Below are 22,839 nucleotides of genomic sequence, written 5' to 3' on the forward strand. Positions count from 1 at the left end.
TGCCAAATGTAAACGCATTTAATCATTCTGGTACTCCACACTGGTTCATACACATAGGCTGACTGTAAATGATACTTTAAAAATTCGTTTGAGGTCGTGCCACTTTTTATACCCATGCTTTTCTGTAAATGAGTTCCGAGTTGATTCTTTTGCTAAGACCTTGAAGCTCACTGCAAAACCCTAACGTTTTTATCTTGGCGTTGATCAAAATAAACAGGAGCGTGAAATAATATGCATCTTGAATGTATTTTTTCGTCAATGTTTTTATGCTTTAAACATTTAGCATAGCCGTAATGGTTTGAAGAATTATGGGAGTACATGTTACTTAAATGCATTTTTGCAGCTTTATTTTCGGTTCAAAGAACTTCGAAAAGCAATATATGATATTCCATCACAAGGTGGGTTTGTTTATTCATGAAGTTCTTTGCATTAGTAATCCCAGCGTTTTATACTGTTCACTTGTTTTGTTTGAAGTATCTCCGTAATTACTTAGGTCGAGTTTCAAGTTTCCCACCATTACTGACCTAGCCATCATAATTTCAGTTTGCCTGTTATTCATTCGAATAAAATTGTTTATCAATATCAACTTCATACTAAAGGGAAACGTTTCCTTTTGTATATCCACTTATACTAGATCTACCTATAATTGGTTATTTGGTCAAAATTAGCAGTCAGTCAGTCAACTACAACGTAGACCAGGCACACACATACATCGGTCCAAGTTGTCATACCTCATTAGCACAACAAGATCAACACCGAATTCATAGTAGTTAATTTAGTGGTGGTAATATATAAAAGAAAGGTTGTATATAAGGATATAGTATAGGAAGGAAGAAAGTTATGAAGCAATTTTAATCTCAAGGTGTAGGGGAAGATAAAAAAGTGTATACACCTGCGCCATTGTGATCGATTCTGAGCCATATTACCCAGAGTCTCCAACCATTGGTTGTGATAGTCGCGTGGACCCCAATCAAGTAGTCTGCATCTACCAACATGGCTCAAACTAGAATGGTCGGAATTAACTAGGAATTAGGAGATGAAGTATTAGTTTTCATCTGCATCGGGATATTTGATTCGTAGTTGATGACAATTTTGAGATATGAACCTAATTATTTTAAATATATCAGCCGTAAGTAGTAAAAACACTGTTTTCCACAAAGTCATTTGCTCAGATTTCTAAAATTTAAAGATAGATATCAGTCGAAAAACCATGAAAAACCAGACTCTTCAAACAACAATAGACAAACCTTTCAGTGCTTTTTTATTTCTTGTGGTCTGATCGATATCGATAGGTGGTAAAAATGAACTGTCTTCATATTTTATCTAGTAACAATTGACTTATTTACTTGTTTATTCTATTTTACAGCTGATGAAACCGGTATAATACACCAGCTACAATTAATATTCAGTCAACTTCAGTTAAACAATTCAGGGTAAATTTGTTTATTCAGACTACTTTGAAGCGATTTCTTTCTGTTTTAACACCTATATTTATTTAAATATATGTATGTATATAAATCGACACAAAGTGTCTTTGTACATTCTATTTTTTTAAATTCTGATATTTGTAACTGGTAGATTTTAAGTTGAAAAAATACAGGGTGAAATCAGAAATATTTGGTTCGGAGTTAAACATTTTATTGTCATTACTACCCGGTTGCTTCCTTTCTACTCGATTTTATGAGACTCCATCATCTTTATGGCTGGTGGTAGTTGTGTGTCGTAAGTAGTTAGAAAATTGTAAATGCACATCTAATTAATGTTACGAATTTCGATTAAGCTTTTATTCTTCAGCAATTAACTGTCCATTTAAAGGAACCGATGTGCAAATATGAGTTTACACATGTATCTATAACTACTGCTAATAGAATGAGGTCGATGGCAGTCAAAATGTTGGCAAATCATGGTTAAATATTTCTCCTTTTTATTGCTTATATATGTAGTCGACAATGTTTCTTGTCTGAGATTGAGCAACTCTTCATAAGCTATTAACTATTCAAACACTGAACTTTTCAACTTTAATTCCCTCCTTTTTTTCAGACATTGTATGCATTGTGTTATTCATTTTATTAATGATTGACATTAATTACCACTCACCTTAGTATTCTTTTTCATTTCTTAGCATTGTTGATCCAGGAGGTTTGATTGAAGCATTGCGGTTGTGTAATACAGAACAACAAGTAAGAAAATACATGTTCGCGGTATATACATGCTGGTTTTAATCTCATTTAAACATCGCTGACAATTCACAGTGTAATTTTTGTTCATGCAATAACACAGTAATTTGTTATTTAACTTCTCCCAAAAAATTAATTCGCTGTATTTTTTCAGGATGCTCCTGAATTCCACTGTTTATTTATGAATTTATTGGAAGCACGTTTCCAGCACGTTGGTGTATCTGTTATTGACAATTTGATTAGAGGAGAATATATTTATGAAAATAGGTGAGTGATACATCAGTATTTGAACGTTGTGGCTTATTCCTCAATGACTTTACTCAGACTAAATCAGTATTACTATTCGTAATAGTAATACCGATAGTGGTGGTAACACTAAGTTTATTGCAATTGTTAGTTTTCTTCATACACTGATAGTCGGGAAAATTATTGTAGAGCAGGAAGCGTTAAAAGTTTGTTACTTCTCAGGCGCCCTTACAGGAAGCCTATAATTCCTACAGTTGACCTGTACCATTTCACCTTTGAGTTGTGAGCTGTGATCGATTTCTATTATAACTTGACTACCATCCAGTGACATTGAAGAGTAACTACCTTTGTCGCTACTTGGTCACAGTTTCCTCTTGAAACTTTATAAAATATTTCATCTCGAAGCTGTCAATGTTTATTCGTTGATGCATATTGTCTCCTTCGATTATGAAAAAAAATTCTTTTATATTACTATCGACTTTAAACAGCTTTCTTGTCATGTAGGCATTTCTTAATTCTTGACTGTTTGAGACTAGAAGGTTTCACAGGCGGAAAGTGTGGAAAACCTTATCTATGATCTGTTTCTCAGTTTTAATGTTTATCATGACCAAACAAAAATGGCTGTTTTTATTCGTGAAATGACCAAGGTTTCATTGACTTAATACACTTCCTAAAGTTCATCTAACTAGCGATAATTGTTCCCTTAATTAAAAAGATTTCTTTACCTCTATATTCATTTATTGATAGAAGTATATGTATCTTTAGTGAACAAGAACACCAGTTGGGGACAATCGAATGTATTTAAGCACAAAAAACAGACTATCTCACTAAATTCTGATAACCATACAACAAACAGTTAATTTGCAAAACAACAACCAATTGTCTCAATCTTCACTGTTCCTTCTGTAAATTTTGAGTTCATCTTCTTTAATTTTATTGTTCATGCATTTTTCTACCAATTGCGCTTCATTTCAGTTCTTTCCTTATCAGTCTTCTGTCAAAATACATTATATGTCTGACCATCACCATATACTACTTATGTGGACATAAGTAGCCCACACAACATATCTATTTAAAAAAGCATTCTTTCTTAGTAAAACATTTGTCGGATTTTCTTTCCAACTGGATTTTAATCGAATTAGTAGACATCAAACAATTATGCCAAACTGTAAATATTCATATATATCACTCCTTTGACAACACGAAATTTATCTTATTGATTATATCATCCTTATAATTGAAAAAAAAACAAAAAATTCCAAAGTTGATATCCTTCTCCTCCTCAGTTGTGTGGATGTTTTCATCTTTTTTCTTATAATGCACTTGTCGTTTTACTCTTTTCTTTAGCTTCAAATAACAAATATTTTCTTGAGATTTTATTGACCAAACTGTCATGAAAGAAGTGCACACTTAACAGTTTGTTATTTCATCTAATTACAATCTATTGTTTCTATTCAAACACTACAATTTTAATAATAACAGTTTACACTATTGATTTAAGCAGTTGAGAAGAGGATAAAAGAGTATGTGCACTAGTGATTAGTTGTTCTGTTCATCATCTATCTGCGTAGTTGATATTTTTCTTTAAAAATACTTAATTCCATACATTCTTTGTTTCCGTGCAAAATGTTCTTCACTGTGCGACTTTATTCAACTTCTCCTCCTGTTTTTCAAAGATCCTTCATTATTGAAAAGTTTACTAGTCAATAATTCGACAAACTACAGTCCGAAATGTGAAAGTATTTTATGATTTAATGTTATATTTATTTTTTGAGATTACAATTATACTGTCAAAACTGTTAAATCAGTGTACAATCTTATGGCGATCCAATTCTATGGATTAATGGTGTATTGTTTCTTGCGTTTTTGTGCTCATAATATTTAAAAAGTGGTGAGACGGTAAAGTATTGAGATGATGAAGAAAATTTGTTGCCCGGATGGATGATTTTGTTAAAGTTTTCGTTCTCTGTGCTAGGTTGCTCAATCGTATGGTAAACATTATGAGTCTGGTATTAGCGTTATAAAATTAGTTACTAAATTGAAACATCTCAGTTTAGTGTCCTCGAATTTCTCAGAGTTAGTAGTCGATTTTTTTTACCCATACAGTCATTGTTTAAGTTTCTAGATTGGGACCAACAGTTGGTTTGATATTAATGGTTAAAGATCCTAAATGGTATGATGAAAACTCAATACGAATCCATTCTTATTTTTATAAACTTCGGGAATCGCGCCTATTTGTGTTTCTATTCTTTTCTTTGTACTTAAACACACCTCATTCAGTCTATTTGAATACTATTCTACTATTAATATCTTATTTCTATAATGTCTATTTCTATACTGTCTTAATTCTTACTCAGTTTCGTGTTGATTTATCCATGTGTAACGGCATCAAAAATAATATCGGGACTGCGGTAACCGAAAATAAGACCTATCGAACAATTTTGAAGCACTATGTCTCATAAATGTGCAGAACAAACTTCATTTCTAGCCCAATATTTTACATCCAAAGTAATTTTCCGACAGGATTGAATATAGTCTAAACAATCATATGCCTTTGTGACTTCATCTGATATACATTATCAGCACGTACATTTATCCAAACACTCGGATCTTTTGATTATTTTCATTTATTTGTGGCTGAAGCTGACTACAGACACAGGCTTTCAATTATCTTTTAACATTAATTTACAGTTTGAAGATCGTAATTGAAAATAAGGACATTATAACAATACCTGACGAAGCTTATATCTGATGAACACCAGGGTTGAATGGGATATAATCCTTAAATTATGCGTCAACGTTTGACCTGAAAATTTTGATTGTTAAGCTTTCATTAATTTAGATATCAATACCAATCTCTAATAGAAACAGGTTTTAGGGAATTCCGCACAATTATCAAATCAATTTGCTTCAATAGTTTTGTTTATGATTGGTTGACCTCAGAAGTTTTGTTACGTTTATGTGTGTCTGCACTCTCATCGTCTGTTTCTTTAGAACGGTCTTTTATCCTGTTCTTGATTAACCTTTGCTGTATCTGTTTTATGACCTGGATGGAGACTATGGAGTTTGAAATAATCATATAATGACGCACATAATTTTCAGCCGAACCTGCGGTATTGTCCGACTAACTATCTGACCCAGCCCTTAAAAATTGAGAACACAAAGAAATCAGACGTTTTATTACCACTCTGTCGACAATATTAGTGAGAAACATGTAGGTATTCTTAGAAATTTAATGATGTTCTTGAAAATCAGCCCTTAGAAATGCTACTTTCGACGACCGGAGTTTAGCTATATAAGGATGTTTTAGGAATTCGCGGTAGCGGTTTAAAAAATCCTTTTCAAACTTTTTCGAGTCCAATCATTGGGAAACGGTTTATTTCCAAATAGTTTGTTTATAGATAGTCCCAGTCAACATACTGATTAATCGGAGACTATTTTGAAATTATTTATTATATTAGTCGTTTTTACCGTTTCTCTATCATTTTTAGGTTTACCATGCAAAATCTATGATATCTTGCTGTCCAAACGTTTATGCGTGGTTGTCAATGCGGATAATCTTTCTTGAAGTTTGATTATGGGAATAATGTCTGGTGTAACGCCTCTTTTATTGACGTTGAATTCGTTCTCTTTTGTTGTTACATTATCTAGTCTAAATAATGTAAACATCTTTTGACAAAGTTATCCTGCCAGTTATTTGGTCCTAAATTTCTAGTGGCACTGAAGGATTTCCGACATTCATTTTTGCTGCTTCTCAGATTATCACTGAAATATTGTTAATAACTGTTGTATTTTTTTAAGTTACCAAGAGTCTATTGCATTGCTAATAATTCTTTTCGTGGATATTTTCATGCTTGGTCGAATCTGTGTGTCATTTGATGTCATTTTGGATTGATCAGGTTTTCTCTGTTCTTAAAATGATCATTGATGCAGGCTTTTGCCAACTCAGCTCTGGAGCATTTTTCAATATAATCCTGGAACCAGTTATATGAGGACTTTTCAGTGATACAAGAAAATTCCAAAAATAAGTGAAGTGTAGACAGTATCGTTATCACCACCTAAGTTTCTATGATTGTATTTAAATAATGCAACTAATGATCACTATGTTTCTAACTTCACCCCTGTTATTAGTCTTTATAATATGTATTTAAAGCTTCCATCTGAACTTTTCATAACGTCGTTTGTGTGATATTTACTTTGGCCAATCAGATCTTTTCTCTCTATATTTATTTTTGCTTTTAGCTGTCTGAAATGCGGTTTCACATCCCGGTTACCTTCAAAGTTTTTAGAACTATCCTTGAAAGTTTCTTCGAAGTCACTTCCAGATTGTATACGGGATTATTTAAAGGTGATGTTTATTTTATCTTAACTACATGTATAAACAGTTTAAGTTGGCAGTGATTAAATGCATGGGTCGAGTAAAGTCATTCTCCGATTGCTAATTAAGATTCTTTTGTGTAAGAAGTATAGGGTTCATTCTTTCGAAAGAGTACCCTATTAAGGTTTTTTGTTAAGAGTCTATCATATTCCTTGTACTCTACAAGGTTGCTAGCATATATCTGGATTGCTCTTTATTATGTCGTGTGATTAGTTCAGTAAAAATGTGTCGGAATACGACAATAGTGCAGCTGTATCGTTCCAGTTTGTGACTCTTCAGCAGTGTGGATCCAGGAACTTCCGGGTTCGCACATAACGCGTTACATTATTTTCTATTCCCCCTGTTCTTCAGAGAGACGAGAGATGATTACCATATGATTCGTACGCCAAGTGTATTCAGCGATGAAAAGAGATACGATGGGGCAAGACTGATCGTAGATATATGTAGTTGAATATAATTACATTCTGATATATGTTTAAAGACTTCTTATACATATTTCTCAATATTTATAAACTAAATGCTTATAAAACAGCAGTTCGGTTGCAACTTTGCATATTTTCTGCTATATATATATATATATATATATTTATATATATATTTATTATTTATATATTTAGACTTATGATACTGAAGAAACCAAATATTGTTGTTATTATGTAACTTAAAAATATTCACGGTTTTCATCTGAATACGTCCTTTTTAAAGAAGTCCTACTTCATTTTAAATGAGGGTTTTAAATAATGAATGAAATCGGTTTATATCATTGATTAATCCTGGGGCTTTCCATTTAGGTTACCTGAAAAGGCTCTTTAACTTGATAAGTTACCGAATTCACCATGAATAGTTACAAACAATTAAAAAACGATTACCTTATATGAGTATGCGCATATTGTCTCATGTACGAATGAATGTTCATGTTAAGTTAATCTCTGTTTGATTGCTTATTTTCTGATCTCATTGTTTTAATTTATTAATTCAATGTCGTCATCGTTAGCTGTTTTCCTCTCTAGTGAATTCATCATATTTATTGTTTTCTATAGGAAGAACAATTAGTTGGTGATAATCGATATGCTTGTTCACAGTGTGGTTGCAAACGAGATGGTATTAGAAGAGCCTATATAACACGTGCTCCGCCATTGTTATGCATCCAGTTGCTTAGATTCACTTACGATTCAAACACTGGTCAACGTAAAAAGTATAAAGCTTCTATTCGTCTACCTGATCTTCTTGAGTTAACAAGAGTTGTTGAAAATCCAAAAAGTGATAAACATCTGAATTGTGAGCATTCTGTGGAATGTTTGAGTGTAGATTCAGGTATTATTTATAATTGTTTTATAAAATAGCAGTATATATATATATATATATATATTGAAATAACATACTTCTATTTATCAAACCAATTTTTGCATTCTAATGGAATTTAAATATAAAATAATACGACTTTATATGTGTGTATATCACTGGTTTGAACTCCGCTCTACTTTTTTCGATTTAGGTGACCGAGTAATATCATTGTCCGTCGTATACAAACAGTGTTGCCCGAAACCGTGTACATTGACCTGTATTTGGCACACAAGTCATAACATATAACTTCTAATATACAGGAAAATTGCACACAAATAAGTTATCATTATTATCAACTGATCAACCACGTACTTGACTTTGAACCACGCTATAGGTTTGAGGGCCGGTGATGCTATTTGGTTTTCCAAACCGAATTAGCTGGAATGGCTTTTGAACTTGCTACTTAGTAGCTTAAAATCAAACCATTTAATCACTCAACCACCACTCCACACACAAACAAAACTTGTCATAGAAAACAATTGTATAATTGATTATGTGTATCAGAAAAATGTTACCACTACAGAGGTTTTCTGAAATGATCCATGTTAAAAAAGGTCAAATTTTCATTTTTTTTTCGTATTGTGATTTAATTATTTAGTCGTCGGGGCACTGAAATCCGAACAATTTCTACTGTAAAAATAATTAGTTTAAATCGGTGTTATCTTATTTGTACAAGTCATCTAATAAACAATGATAACACCTGTTTAAAAGTTAGTTGCGTAAATGTTGCCGAGATTTTTGTAATTGTTATTTTCAGGCAACTCGTAAATGTTACCTCAAATGCCTTATTGGGTGTACTGATATATCTGTTGATAATATGGCGATTACACTTTCCGTGTTTATCCAATCATGAATGTACATTCTATATCTATTTAGATATCACTTATTTATTTGGACATATAAATATTGGTACAAAGGAGCACCGAATACATATGCGCCACACAAGTCACTTGGTTTGTGTGTTGGATGTGGTACTGTCCGGGTGCCCAGACCGAAGCAGGTTGTTTTTTAGGGGGTCACACCCGGCGCCTTCGAACTAAAGGTCTAATCCACAAGGCAATGGAGCAACGTAAGGAGATGCAGTCTCATGGTAGCCAGTGACCAATAATTGGTTCGTACTCCATTTGTTCCTTCAGGATCTTGGAGCCCATGTGCACTATTGGTTTGGGATCAGGGTTTTCCAACTTCCCCAGATGTATGCTTCGTGTCCACCAACCCGGTTAAAGTGCCGGACATTCGGTTTTCGTCCTCTCAATTTTTGTAAACAACACCCCCGCCACGAGATGGCAGCGAGTAGGGCTTCCTTGACAGTGGCTGTATACGCGTGGCCGTGTGAGAGCATTTCGAGAAGGAAAGCGAACTCTCCCCACCCTCGGCCGTACCAGGGCATTTGGGGGCCATTGTTATACACATAAATGTCAACACAATCATTCCAAAGATTCGTAATCATGATTGTGTGTAATATTCACGCACTAAGACTATCATTAATTTGGTTAAAGCACATTGTGTTAAAGGTTCAAACATCAAATTATCTAAATAGTCTTGCTTTGGTTGACTGCCTGATAAACCTCTGTCCCTTTGGGTTAATCCAATTCTCTTCACCTCATTTTACTGATTTTCTAAATATTTATTGTAATTAATTTGTCAAAGAAAACAGCCTTTTATTACCAATATCATAAGCCGTTTACTAACGGCTCAGTTGAGTAGTGTATTAGATAAGTATAGATGGTTGATAACTGAACATAATGGCACAGATACATTAGCTCTGTGTCTTCCCTTTCGTCTTGGGCTCCGAAATCATGTACTTTTTCCCCTCCTATACCCGATCGTTTCTATTACTACTGATACTGTTACTACTTCTACTCTGGTATTTGCCTTGTTAAATTCATCTTTTTTTCTGCTAATGAGGTACGAGAACTTGAATCAGGGCACATGCATAAGCCAAGTTCTATATTGCATGTGACTGATTGAGTGTAATATTCACTGTTGCTGCTAATAAACTACCATTTAGATAATTACTTTTATTTTCATAAATCTCCACAAAAACCCCTTCCAGTTATTTTTATATTCATTTCAGATCCATGTTATCGTGCATATCGTCTCTGCGGTGTACTTTTACATATTGGCAACCAACCAACATCAGGACATTATATAGCTGTTCTTAGAGATTCTTACAAAAGAACCAATTTATCTGATGATAAAAACACAGAATTAAGTACTGAAGATGATCCTCTTTTAAAATTGGGTGAATGTTGGAGTGTTTGCAATGATATAGATGTAAGTGTTGTGAACAAGAACAGGTGGGGACGATCAATTTATATTTTAGACAAAATTATGGAGTTCTTTGGTAAATTGTGGAAACTATTCATTCAATACTTCATTTGAAAATATCCATCATTTGTCCTTCACATTCTGTACGATTCTTACAATTCACAATTCTTTTCTATCTCCGTTTCTGTTCTTCTTAACGTGATCTTCTTAGTCTTCTGCTGCCAGGTTTTCCATTTCCGATTGGTGTTACATACTACTTATGTTGACAGACATAACTAGCATACACCACCTAAGCAATTTTCCTATATTTTACTCAGGAATATTGTTAGTTAATTATACTATTGTGATCAATCACTATTATTTCGGAAAGTAACATTAAACGTCGAAATGAAACCATACAACGTCGTAACTGATAAATATTTTCAAATGGATTTTCTATTATTTACAGTACCTTTACTAGTCATTCACTCTTCTTCCTTATTTCAATTTAAATCAGTATCTTAACTGGATTCCATATGAATTTGACACATTTAATACACTCGTTTAATAGTCTAAATAGGCGTTCAGCAAAACAATTCAGTATATAGGTGCAGTTTCCATTTATTCAGCATAAGGCTGCGTTTTTTCATTTCCAGGTTAGATAATACGATTTCGGATTTAAAAATACGTCTCACTTATTGGAACTCATATGTTTCAACTGTTAAATCATGCACTCTGTATACTAGTTATGCATTTAAATAAGCTTTGCTCAAATTTATTCACCAATTTCTACTCCTTTTTCTATTCTCTCATATAATAAATACAGAACTTATGTTTTTTTTCTTTCAAGGTCTTCAATGTACCGTCAAATCAATTTAAATTGGCAAAAATTAACGGATCAGCTAAATCATTGCAAACCTATTTAACCACTACTGAAACAACAGATTCATCAATAAACCTTACTAAATCTGATCAACCTTCTGAAAAGTGTTCTAGTCGTAGATCAGCTAAAAAACGTCGTCATGATACTTCCTCAAATGATCTTAGTTTCACTGACCTCGATGAAAGTAGAGATTATACAGCTCCTAAGTGTATATCACAGGACGATTTATGGCATAGTTCAACTAATGCGTATATGGTATTTTATGAATCGGTGGATAATTGTAATTTGGATGAAGGTAGTATAATTAGTATATTCCTTTGTATAAAAATTGATGTTTACTATGTGAATCCTTTTTATGGTTTCTATGTACATCATAAACTCAATTACATCACTTACATTAGTAAAACAGCCATTAAAAACCAAATAACTTTAAATAGCTATTCCTATCCTAATGTGAGACTCGGCAGTGCACATCGAAAACTCTAATGGGGGGTCGAACTCAGGACATACAAATCTCATACCGAGTCCTTAACTTCTAAATAACAGAATCAACATCCACTTGCTTGAATTTTGAATCTTACTCGATTCATCGTATTGCGCAACCATCTCTTAATTTCATCCATTGTTTAGTAACTGCCACATATCTGAAATAGTTGAACTTCACCAGTCACGGTCTCTCACTGGAACTCGGGGAATCATCTCTTGAAATTAGTCATTGGTGAGCACATAATTGAATCAACTATCACAAATATAAAATCATGTCTATTTACAGATGAAGTAATCGAAATGTAAACGAATGCTGGCAGTAGTTATTGAAATATAAAATTGATTCACTCTCCATGAATAATTCTGTATCTCACATATTTAAGTTTAGATGATTGTTAGTAATACCTTTCTGTTTTATTCATAGCCATTTTAAACAAAGTTTTCAAATATATAGATTACTTATGTTCAAATGAGCTGTGTGTTCCTTAGTGTTATGATTGTTTTGCTAATAAACGACCCAGCTACTCCTATTGCTTAGTATTCTTATACGATGACACTCGAAAAGACCCCCAAAATCAGAACACGTTGAACAGGAACGAAATTGTATTCAAAATAACAAGGGCAATCTTATCAAGTTTTAAACGATCTTAACGACTAGGAATTTTGAAGTTTCAGTTATTTCGGTGTTTGCTACACTGGCTACTTTTACTAACTTAGATATGTACCAAAATAGACTACCAGTTTCAGATATATATCATAATCTTCTACTTTATGAATCGTGTTTCGTAAACAAAACATCGCTTTAGTCGTTATAAGATATGTTTACAACTTATCGCTCGAAATCTTTTTGTTCATCTAAGGTTTATCAAGGCAACGTGCATGTTGGCACGTTATATCAAGTATAGCATAAGTAGTTGGAATACGTATACTCAGGTGATTCCATATGGTAGTCAATAATTCTGCCTTTTATCATCCATGTTCTTTGTAGTAAATTTCATTAATTTCACTTACACAATGCAAGCCATATCCCTCAGGAGCAGTGACTTGATGGCTAATGCGTTTGAATTTCAGTCACCGTGGAATATCGTACCATGCTATGTCTCCGAAATACGCGCACAGGATCCTAGTGTGTTTATTCACTTGACCTCACTTCGCCGAAACAGAAGGCCGACGAGATAAACCCTCCGTTTATCTGGCGACCCGATGGCTAGTTCTCGTGGACTGACAGGTGTAGGCATAGCACTAAGTACGAGGGCAGAACAATCACTATTAGAATGGATCCCCGTTAACAGTCGCCCATATGCTGTTCGGCTAAATGGCTCTGTAAGAACTCGGAAGTATAGGGACAGGTCATTGCCTTTTCTTCGTTTCTGCCTACGCTCCCACTGACTGCAGTCCGGATAAAGTGAAGGATGAACTTAACGGGAAGCTCTCAAAAAGCTGAACACTCAGACATAGTGCTCGTAGCGGGTAACCTTAATGCCCAGGTAGGTAGCTTAAACCAAAAAGAAAGACATTTAGGCGGGTATTTTAGTATCACGGCTCAGCGAACAGATAATGGTGATCGTCTGCTGCAACTATGCTCAGACAGTCGTTTATTTTTAGCAAACACTAATTCTAAGCATAAGGAGAGACATCGTCCAACATGGTGACCCCCTGCAGCAAACCAACGATTGACTCAAACAGACCATATTGCCATCAGTCATCGTTGGCGAGGCTCGATAGAAGACTGTCGATCGTTCCGGAGCACATGTTTAAACTCTGATCATGCTCTACTATTTTGGCTAAAATCTGGGAGTTGGTCGTAATACTATCTGATTGGTCTCAATCACTGATTGTCCCGATATATTAGAAGGGGTCAAAATCATCCTGTGATAACCATAGAGGGATTAGTTTGACTAATATGGCATCTAAAATACTAACCTAAATAATTATCGGGCGCCTAACTAAGATTCGTGAACTGCGAAAGCGTGGAAATCAATCTGGCTTCAGACCTGGTCATGGCTGCATCGACCACATATTCATTATTCGTCAGCTTTTAGAGCACAGACATACTTATCGGCGTCCGACAACGATAGTTTTCCTTGACTTAAAAGCAGCATTTGACTCTGTAGACCGAGAGGTTCTGTGGCAGTGTCTGTCATTGAAAGGTGTATCTCAGAAGTGCACAAGCCTTGTGAAGGCTCTTTACTCGAACAGTACCAGTCGAGTGAGAGCTTATGACGAACTGTCATATGATTTTACAACCTCAAGTGGTGTATGGCAAGGCTGTTCAGTACCTCCATTTTCGTTTAACTTTGTCATAGACCTACTGCTGGGAATAACGTTCTCGTCGACCGAATTTTCAGGAACTGATCTCCTACCAGGGGGTCCACTAATCGACTTACAATACGCAGATGATGTAGTCCTGTTTAGTGAAAATGTTGATAAAGTGTCGAGTCTTTTGGTGGTACTGAGCAACAATGCCAGGATGTTTGGGATGCGTTTCCCTCCCTCTAAATACAAGTTATTGCTCCAGAACTGTACTGCCTCAACGCCTGAACTAAGGATAGGGAGTGAAGTAGTTGAACGCTTCGACAACTTCACTTATCTTGGAAGTCTGATCAGCCCTAATAGGTTGATGTCTGACGAAATCTCAGCACGGATTCAAAAAGCTCGTTTGACTTTTGCCCACTTACGTCACCTATGGCGAAGGCGAGATATCCGTATAGGGATAAGTATAGTGGTTGGTAGTTCGTTCTGTTCTACTTTACGGTTGCGAAACATGGCCATTAAGAGTAGAAGATACTTGTAAGTTACTAGCATTTGACCACAGATGTCTTAGAAATATTGCACGTATATGCTGGGATCACCGGGTAAGTAATAGTGAGGTTAGGCGCAGGATATTGGGGAATGATGGTAAATCAGTTGGTGAGGTTGTGAATCTTCATAAACTGAGATGGTTGGGTCACGTACTACGTATACCTGGACACCGATTACCACGACACCAATGATGACTAGTGTAGGAGATGGTTGGGAGAAAGTTAGGGGCGGCCAAACCAAAAAGTGGCATCAGTGCTTGAAATCACTAACTTCTGGTTTGAGCCATATTGGTGGTTGCAGACTACTTGGTTCGGGTCCACGCGACTATCGTAAGCAATGGTTGGAGACTGGGTGACATGGCTCAGAATCGATCACAATGGTGTGGGTGTATACACTCTGTCTTTCCATAAACCGTGAGATTGAAATTACTTTATACCTTTCATCCTACGAAGTAATTCTTTCTCCCTATATCATATCCTTATATTCAATCTTTCTTTTATATATTACTACCATTGAAGCAACTACTTCTATGAATATGTTGTTCATCTTGTTGTGCTATTGAGGTGTGGCAACTTGAACCAATCCATATATGTGCCTGGTCCTACGTTGTAGCTGACTGATTAATGTTGTGGATTTGAACTCCGCTCCACCTGCTTCTGTTTCACTCTAGCCTATTTAGAATGTGACTCAAAACCCAGTTTAGTAATCTGTGCCTGGTAAATGAATGTTTTTAAAGAAAAATCTCCAAGAACTAAAGAAATGTAACCATCAAACTACTTGATTGTCACTAAGAAAGTATGTTTTACAACGGTATCCGTATTGTATTTGAAAGATAATTTTACATAAATAACCTTAAGTTTTTTTTAATTTTTATTCACGCATAAATTAAAATTAGTTTATATTTGACTAATTTCATAAATATTTCGTTATTTCTCGCTCCTTATAGATATTGCAGTTCCTAGTGACTTACGCAAAACTATTGAAGAAGTAAATTTAACTGAACAACAAAAGCTTATATCTGAACAACAAAATAAAGTATGTTATTGCAAAATTTTCTCCTAGCTATACATGTTAGTTGATAAGTTTATAATTCTGATTAGAAAATTCAAAACACGAAATTCATCTAACAGATTTTTTTTCAACGGATCTATTATGAGAAATTAAGTCTCTAAAGAAATATAAACCGTGAATAAATAGGATTTAATATATTAATCTCAATCTTTATTGCTTTATACCTAATGAATTGATCAATTTTAATGAAAGTGAAGATTATTGTTTAAAGTACAAATAATTTCGAATAAAGTATTGATTGAATTACCATTTAAACTTCAGTCCAGTCCTCTTATCCGTCTCTGCTTTGGAACTCACTGTTAGATTAACATTTTAATTTTTGGGTTTTATCAAGTTTTATCCTTTAATCTATTGTGAACCAGTTAGGAATGCACAACTATTCCGTGCTATTTTGAAGCCTCACATGAATATGCTTCTGTGCTCTTAAAGATAATAGAAATTAAGAACCTAGTATATGTATTTTACAAGAATATAGTGACCATTATTAATTCTGTTACCTTTTGAAGAATTTGGCATCGATTGACTTATTATTAAGTAACACTATCATTTGATTAACTACTTATTTATCGACATCATCTTCGATTCCTTGAAAACATTTTTGAGTTCATGCTTCATATATATGTGATTTTACTAGTTACTTTTAACAGTTTTGATAAGCATTCTTATTTTGAAAAACAATATCCATAGGATATGTATTTATTTGATAGCAGGTTGGTGGTTATTTGTCTTTCCAGAGAATTGCATAAACAACCAAGATTATTTGCAACAATTGCCATTTTACAAAGATTATGTTCAATTTTCCTCAATCATCTACATAACAATAGTTCTTTTTCTTCTGACAGGTAAATCATAAAAATCAGTTACTTGAAATACTATCCAACCTGAAATTACCTGATCCTATCAATTTATCACCAAATAATCATACTTTGATATCAATGAATTCTCTTGATGATGTATCTTTGGTATCAACATCTTGGTTACGTGATTGCCTTAATAATCCATTGTTATTAAGAGATGTCTGTTTAACTGATGCTCAAATAAAATCGCTTTCAAAACTCAAAGACTACATATTTCCTTCTTCTTTACCAAATCAATCCTCTTATGCCTTACGTACATGTTCACATGGCCGTGTTCCTATTGATCTTGCTGCAGGTTCATACAGGGCTGTTTCTACCAAAGGTCTTAAGAAGCTTATTGACATTCTCTTCTCAAAATCATTTGATGCCATTCAATCCGAAGATGCTAGGTACACAGTTTTGTTATATAACGATCTCATATTTATTATTATTGTTATACACAATGTACGGGTAACCTATTGTTTTGTTAAAAACTCATTATTTTCAGTAAGGGGAGTTGTGGGGATTGTAGTATTTTTAACAGTTGAATTCACGAGTCGATCTAAACAAGGCCACCATTGGAAACCTGGAAGCGCCGGACGGCCATTCCGTCCTAGTATGGGACTCCTCAGTAGTGTGCATCCACGATCCCGCGCACAGGACTCGAACACAGGACTTTCAGTCTCGCACGCGAACGCTTAACTTCTGGGTTGTGTCGTGCTTTCAGACTACATTGATTATTATTTGCTAGTCTATTAATATCTTAAAGTATTCATTCATTTTAATTGATAGGTTAAGAAAAGAAAAACATCCTTATAAAATGGATACAATTTAAAATATCGTCCCTGGAATACTTCTTTTTTATGGAAATCCATTTTTCTTATATAAATGTATAATCATCTAATAATTGCTTTCCAGGTTTGATCAATTTCAACCATGTCGAAAGTGTATTACATTAAATATCGCATTAATAAAAGTTGAAAATGCAATTAAAGAATTATCTAAGGAATTGGATTATTTCATAAAATATAATCATTTGTCTTCCTCATATTATAAACGTCTTCAAAGTGAAAAGGTAAATATCTCTATTTTTTTAATTACTGAAATATATAATTCTTTTCAATCATTCTCTAATTATTTTTATCTACTGACTGATTGATGAACCCTTCGCTAGTATATTTTAGTAAACTTCTTATTTGTTTCTTATTGGCGTATTCTTTTAGTTAGCTAACTAGTCAAATCTTAGTTCAATAACTCTTAGATAATCAGTATAATTTTCACTTTATTTATCGACAATTACTTCACATGGGACGTTCAGGTACAATAATTTGTCTTTTCTGGTGTTCATGAAACTTAGTTTAAAGTTGTAATTGCATGTTTCGCCTTTTTTGCATTGTGAATATAATAAATTAGGTTTGATCGCTGAACATTAAATATAATATAAAGTCATCGTTCATCATATTTAATCACCGGTATTTCAAATTTATCTTATTCCTTGGTATTTAATTCATTTTAATAGTAACAAATTAGAAACGTAATACACCTACACTCCTTTTTTCACTATGCATCAGACCTGGGGTACTATTAGACGTGTGTGGGAATTTGTCACTTTCCAGCTGCTCACACTGTGGAAGGATACTTTTCGGGGTACCTTGAGAAGAAACTGAATTAGTAGTGATCTTGGCGACATGGGAGTATGAACACAGAACCGAAAAGACAACTACTTGGGTCCGGTCATACTGTGGTGTGTGCTACTGATGTCGATGGATATAAATAGTATGTATCATCAATCAAAAGTGAAATGCCTGGCGTCAGAAGGTTGAAAAGATCAAAGAAAAGAGAACGAGAACAGAGAATGTTTGGTGGGGAAACGAAGGGATAATTAAATCTGAGACAATTAATTGACATTTTGCAAATGAAGTATTTATTGTATGGTTCTCAGATTTTACTAAGAGATTCTGTAATTTTGTATATAAACACATTCGGTTGTCCCCACTGATGTTCTTATTCATAATAATACCACAGTCGTTTTACTAATAGTTCTTGATGTTTTAACTGCATGCTAAGACCTTACCGCCGTTGAAGTAAATTTGCTGAGAAAGGTGAGGTACGCCATTTTTAGGGTTAGTCTTTTTTAGTTCCCACTCTTCCATTGTGAAAGGCAACATCACTGAAGATACTGGTTGTCTGATGGAAATCCTTTACTACTTTGACTCACCTATACTGTCGTCAGTAAGACTTCGCCTTCGGACAATGAGTTTACTGTTTCTTGTCTTACTGCTATTCAACCGACCTGTTTGGTCTCCTTGGACTTAAATAGAACAAGTATTTCAGCCAATATGTCTCGATTAGGTTATTACGATTGTCAAGCCTGATCACCATATCAAGGTAGCGGCTATAATCAGGATATGTTAAGCCATATAGGAATACTTGCTCACTAGTTTATATATATCCACTGCATGAATGCCGTTCTTTTTACTATTTTCTATGTTCATTCAAAGTGTACAAACTTCGATTTCTGTTATTCTCACTCGTATTTATATCATGAATATTCATATTAGTATTTTCCTTTCTACAGTTAGTAACTACTTTTATTCTTTTCCTCGCGTATCTATTATCATCTTATAAGTTCTTAATAGAGGATAAGATTTTTCATTCTTTTATTAAAGTACCAAAAACTCTAATTAAAGCATAATAATTTGGCTTAAGCTATTCCATTTTCCGGTTATCATACTTCTATTCTGTTTTCACTGTATACAATGTAGTAAATTGAACTTAGTGATAACAATGATAATGATAATAATAGTATTGTATTGGCTGTTAATGGCTTAACAGTCAATGTTTTAACCATGGGATTGCAAGTTTCAACCTTTTATCTCATCTACTTTAGGTTTAAGCAGTTAGGCGTTATCACTGGCTATCTGTGCAACCTAAGCCTGTACATCGGCTAAATGTTTCGAATTTCCAAAAATACATTGTTGAAATAATTTATTTCTATCATCTATTGTTTTTAAGTTTATGCTAATATATTCCTTTGAATTTTTAAAGACAGACTCAATTCCTTCAAATCCTGAACCTGGATATTATTTAATTGGTAAGAGATCTCTTCGTCAATGGAAAACACTTGCACGTCATTTCACACGAGCTTTTTACTCTGATTATGATGATGATTCTAAGTCACCGGCAACTGGTCATCATACGCAAACAACATTTAATCATGATATTCTTTGTCCTCACGGTCGAATTTGTACAGAAAATACATGTCATTTACCAGCCATACTTTGGCATAAATTAGTCGATTTATTTCCTGGTATAAAGATTCCTACATTTCCTATTTATATTCCTTATGATAATAACAATAATACAACTATCAATTCCATTAGTATATTCAATAAATCAGAGTCATCTTGTTCTGAATGTAACGCAGTACAAAATGATTTGACAGAACGAGCATTACGTGAACGTCAAATGCTTCCTGGTTTATTTTTGTCAAATGTACAACGTATGCGACTTTTAAACTCTACCAGTCAAACAGTAAATACAACTATAAAGATAAAAGAAGACACTTTAAACAAATGCAAATTTAACTTTGAAGGGTAATTTACACTCTTCTTCAAATTGATAAAATAAATTATTATTTCTCATGATGATAATGATTTTACTTCACCAACCTATAAATTTGATTTAGTTCTTTGTATCTATGTAATGCATAAAAATGAGTGGATTTTTTATTTTAAAATTTTGTTAATGTAAATACATTCTTCTTCTTCCAGGTAAATAGTCTCCATTTTAAGTCCAGATTTGACCAATCAACACTAGCGAATGGATTGAGAAGGCATTAGAATATTCCTGCGTAAATTTTACATAAACTCTAGTGTTTTCGCTCTATGGTCACATGGTGCTCGTATTTTGGAGTATATTTTCGTTCACTTCAAAATCATGTTTCATGCTAATCAGTTTCTACTCAAAAAGAGTTATAATTCAGGATCTTTTTTAACTAAATAATACTAACAACGTCTCAGTCAACTTTGGTTTGATTGATTGATCACTGAGTAGTAACTGATTTCATACTTTTCTGCCCTTTTTATGGGTGATCGAGTTCTATCAACCAGACTGATGGTTACGTTGGAATTTGATCTATAGAATTCAATCATTAATAAACGACTAGACAGGCGTGATATTGATCACTATTCATTGACCTATCAACTGTAAATATTTCATTCCTACAGATCAGTAGTGACCCGAATAACTCAGTGGTTGCGTCCAAGATTGTGAAATTGTGTGGGGTGGGTTCGAGTCCGACAGAGAGCACCATTTCCTTCAATGCACAAAAGTTTTGCTGGTGCATTTAAACTAACACGAAAATCAAGTCCAGGATTTCTGTTGACTATCTCAAACCACCTAATTAATTAACCTCAATGTTTGTCATTGAATAATCTTTTCTAATACGCTCTTAGTTGCTAATGTTGCTTATTTATTTACTTGTTTCTAGCGTGAACAATTCTAAGTCAGAAAATTTAAACGGTCATTCTACAGATGCCAATAAGGAACTAAATAATGTAAATACCAATGTTCTTTACTTGATTCCAATGGGTTTTATTATACAATGGAGAAAATTTACTCGAAATCCAACAGCAGATAATTTACCTAGTTCGCTATTATCTGGTTTTAGCTCGGATGGCGTGCTTTGTGAACATGGTCAAGTAATGAAATTAATTTTCACAACTCTCTATTATATGGTTTTGTTTAAATGAAATGAAAACTACTTAAATGATTATAATAAACATACCCATGTACACCTTCTCACATGTTATTATTATTAAGCAAACAGATCGACATGAAATTGGATCATTTTTTACAACTGATCTATTTTGTGCATAGTCTATTGAAAATTGACGAATGTGTGGTTAAAACATTCTGAAGTATTGCATCCTAGGTCAAAACGGTATTCACGTAATTCGGTTTTAGGCAGTCTGTTGGTACATTTATCCCTTACATGTAAAGCTCAATTGCATAATATACGTTAATAGTAATGATTTCTAGAACCCTAACTAAATCTGCTTGTTATTAGATATGTGCATAAAGAGGCAAATATTAGAAAATGACATACTTAATTGTTGCATAAATTTCAAAAATGGCTCCATGCAGACACAGTGATAGCGAAGAAGAATGCAATCATTTATTCAATTCAAATGCTTCAGTTTGGACTAAAATGTTCAGTAGTGATGAGCTCTTAAATAAGCTATTTTAATGGTGAAAATTTTTAACTTAAATGTTGTGTACATATCAACAAATAAAGTTTTTAAACTGAACAATTTAAAGTTTAAGTGGCACGAGCTTCGAAATCTTTCTATGTTTATAAGGAGGGATGGTGTATTTATTACCAAACGGTTTTGGGAGGTCGTTGCAATATCAGCGTGGAAAGTCTTCCATCCTTGTTTTACTGCTACAGTTTCTCCTTTTATCGGTCTTTGAATTAACCAAATAAATTGTTTACTAACTGCAAATTTAATCAGAACTTATTAATTCGATAACTCCAACCTTACCATCACGTAAATTAATTTGTCAGCTGACAAGCATGTCTCTAGATTCAAACAAATTCGTCAACGTTTTATACATAACTCTCAAACAGCTCCAAACAACCTTCTCTTCCTCTCTTATCAGTCAACTTTACAAAGTGTCATGTACAAATTATCCTGCTGTTCACTAGGTATATTGTATGTCATAATACTTCCATACATTCAGACCTACTTACATAGCTTTGGACAAAATTTATCGTAAACTATATCCATCAGTGTCACACGTAGCCTAACCAGCCACTACTTTACTTCGAGTCGGTGAGGATACGATCAGATGTTTTAAACTTGATAAGCTTTCCCTTTACTCTTCTACAAGTTCACTTGTCGCTGTCTACCTCGACAATAGTATAGGAGTCGTTTTGAAAAAGGCTGACAGAACACAAACCGAGACTTAACACTAGTCCATTTAATTACTACTTGTCTATCTAAACCATGTTCGTAGATGCAAATTACCTGCTTAGTGATCAGTTGTTGGAGAACTCAGATGACATAGTTTTAAACCAGTCACGATATAGCAGATAGATCCATTCCTTAACTTTTTCTAAATCTTTAGATTTGGTATTATCATAGAGTTTTTCTTGTCCCTTCTCGAACCATATTCTCAATGTTTACAGTTTCTTACTGCTATTCACTCCTATATTTATCTTTCTGTGATGATTTAGTGGAGCAATATGAGTTTATATGTTTTTGCACTGGGTTCTACCTTTATTTATGACTAACGATACAGAGACTTTTATCACTACCCTTGTGTGAAGAATCACAGTGGTAACGCATCGAGTACCTAACT

The 22,839-nt window shown here is 33.9% G+C and overlaps 1 protein-coding gene across 1 annotated transcript in view; it reads left to right on the forward strand.

Annotated features, from left to right (window-relative positions):
* Positions 1-22,839, forward strand: part of Smp_196290 (ubiquitin-specific peptidase 48 (C19 family)) — a gene marked incomplete at its 5' end in the record, with an annotated part of 30,715 nt that overhangs the window by 1,876 nt on the left and 6,000 nt on the right. The window contains 13 exons of the mRNA XM_018794570.1: positions 284-398; positions 1,367-1,433; positions 2,123-2,180; positions 2,332-2,444; positions 6,666-6,771; positions 7,842-8,115; positions 10,223-10,422; positions 11,246-11,573; positions 15,513-15,601; positions 16,480-16,883; positions 17,392-17,548; positions 19,522-20,069; positions 20,966-21,176. Of these exons, the coding sequence (XP_018648970.1) occupies positions 284-398; positions 1,367-1,433; positions 2,123-2,180; positions 2,332-2,444; positions 6,666-6,771; positions 7,842-8,115; positions 10,223-10,422; positions 11,246-11,573; positions 15,513-15,601; positions 16,480-16,883; positions 17,392-17,548; positions 19,522-20,069; positions 20,966-21,176 (2,670 nt within the window). The remainder of the gene's footprint in view (positions 1-283; positions 399-1,366; positions 1,434-2,122; positions 2,181-2,331; positions 2,445-6,665; positions 6,772-7,841; positions 8,116-10,222; positions 10,423-11,245; positions 11,574-15,512; positions 15,602-16,479; positions 16,884-17,391; positions 17,549-19,521; positions 20,070-20,965; positions 21,177-22,839) is intronic.

The sequence above is a fragment of the Schistosoma mansoni genome, chromosome 1 (assembly GCF_000237925.1).
Source record: "Schistosoma mansoni strain Puerto Rico chromosome 1, complete genome".
NCBI lineage: Eukaryota > Metazoa > Platyhelminthes > Trematoda > Strigeidida > Schistosomatidae > Schistosoma > Schistosoma mansoni.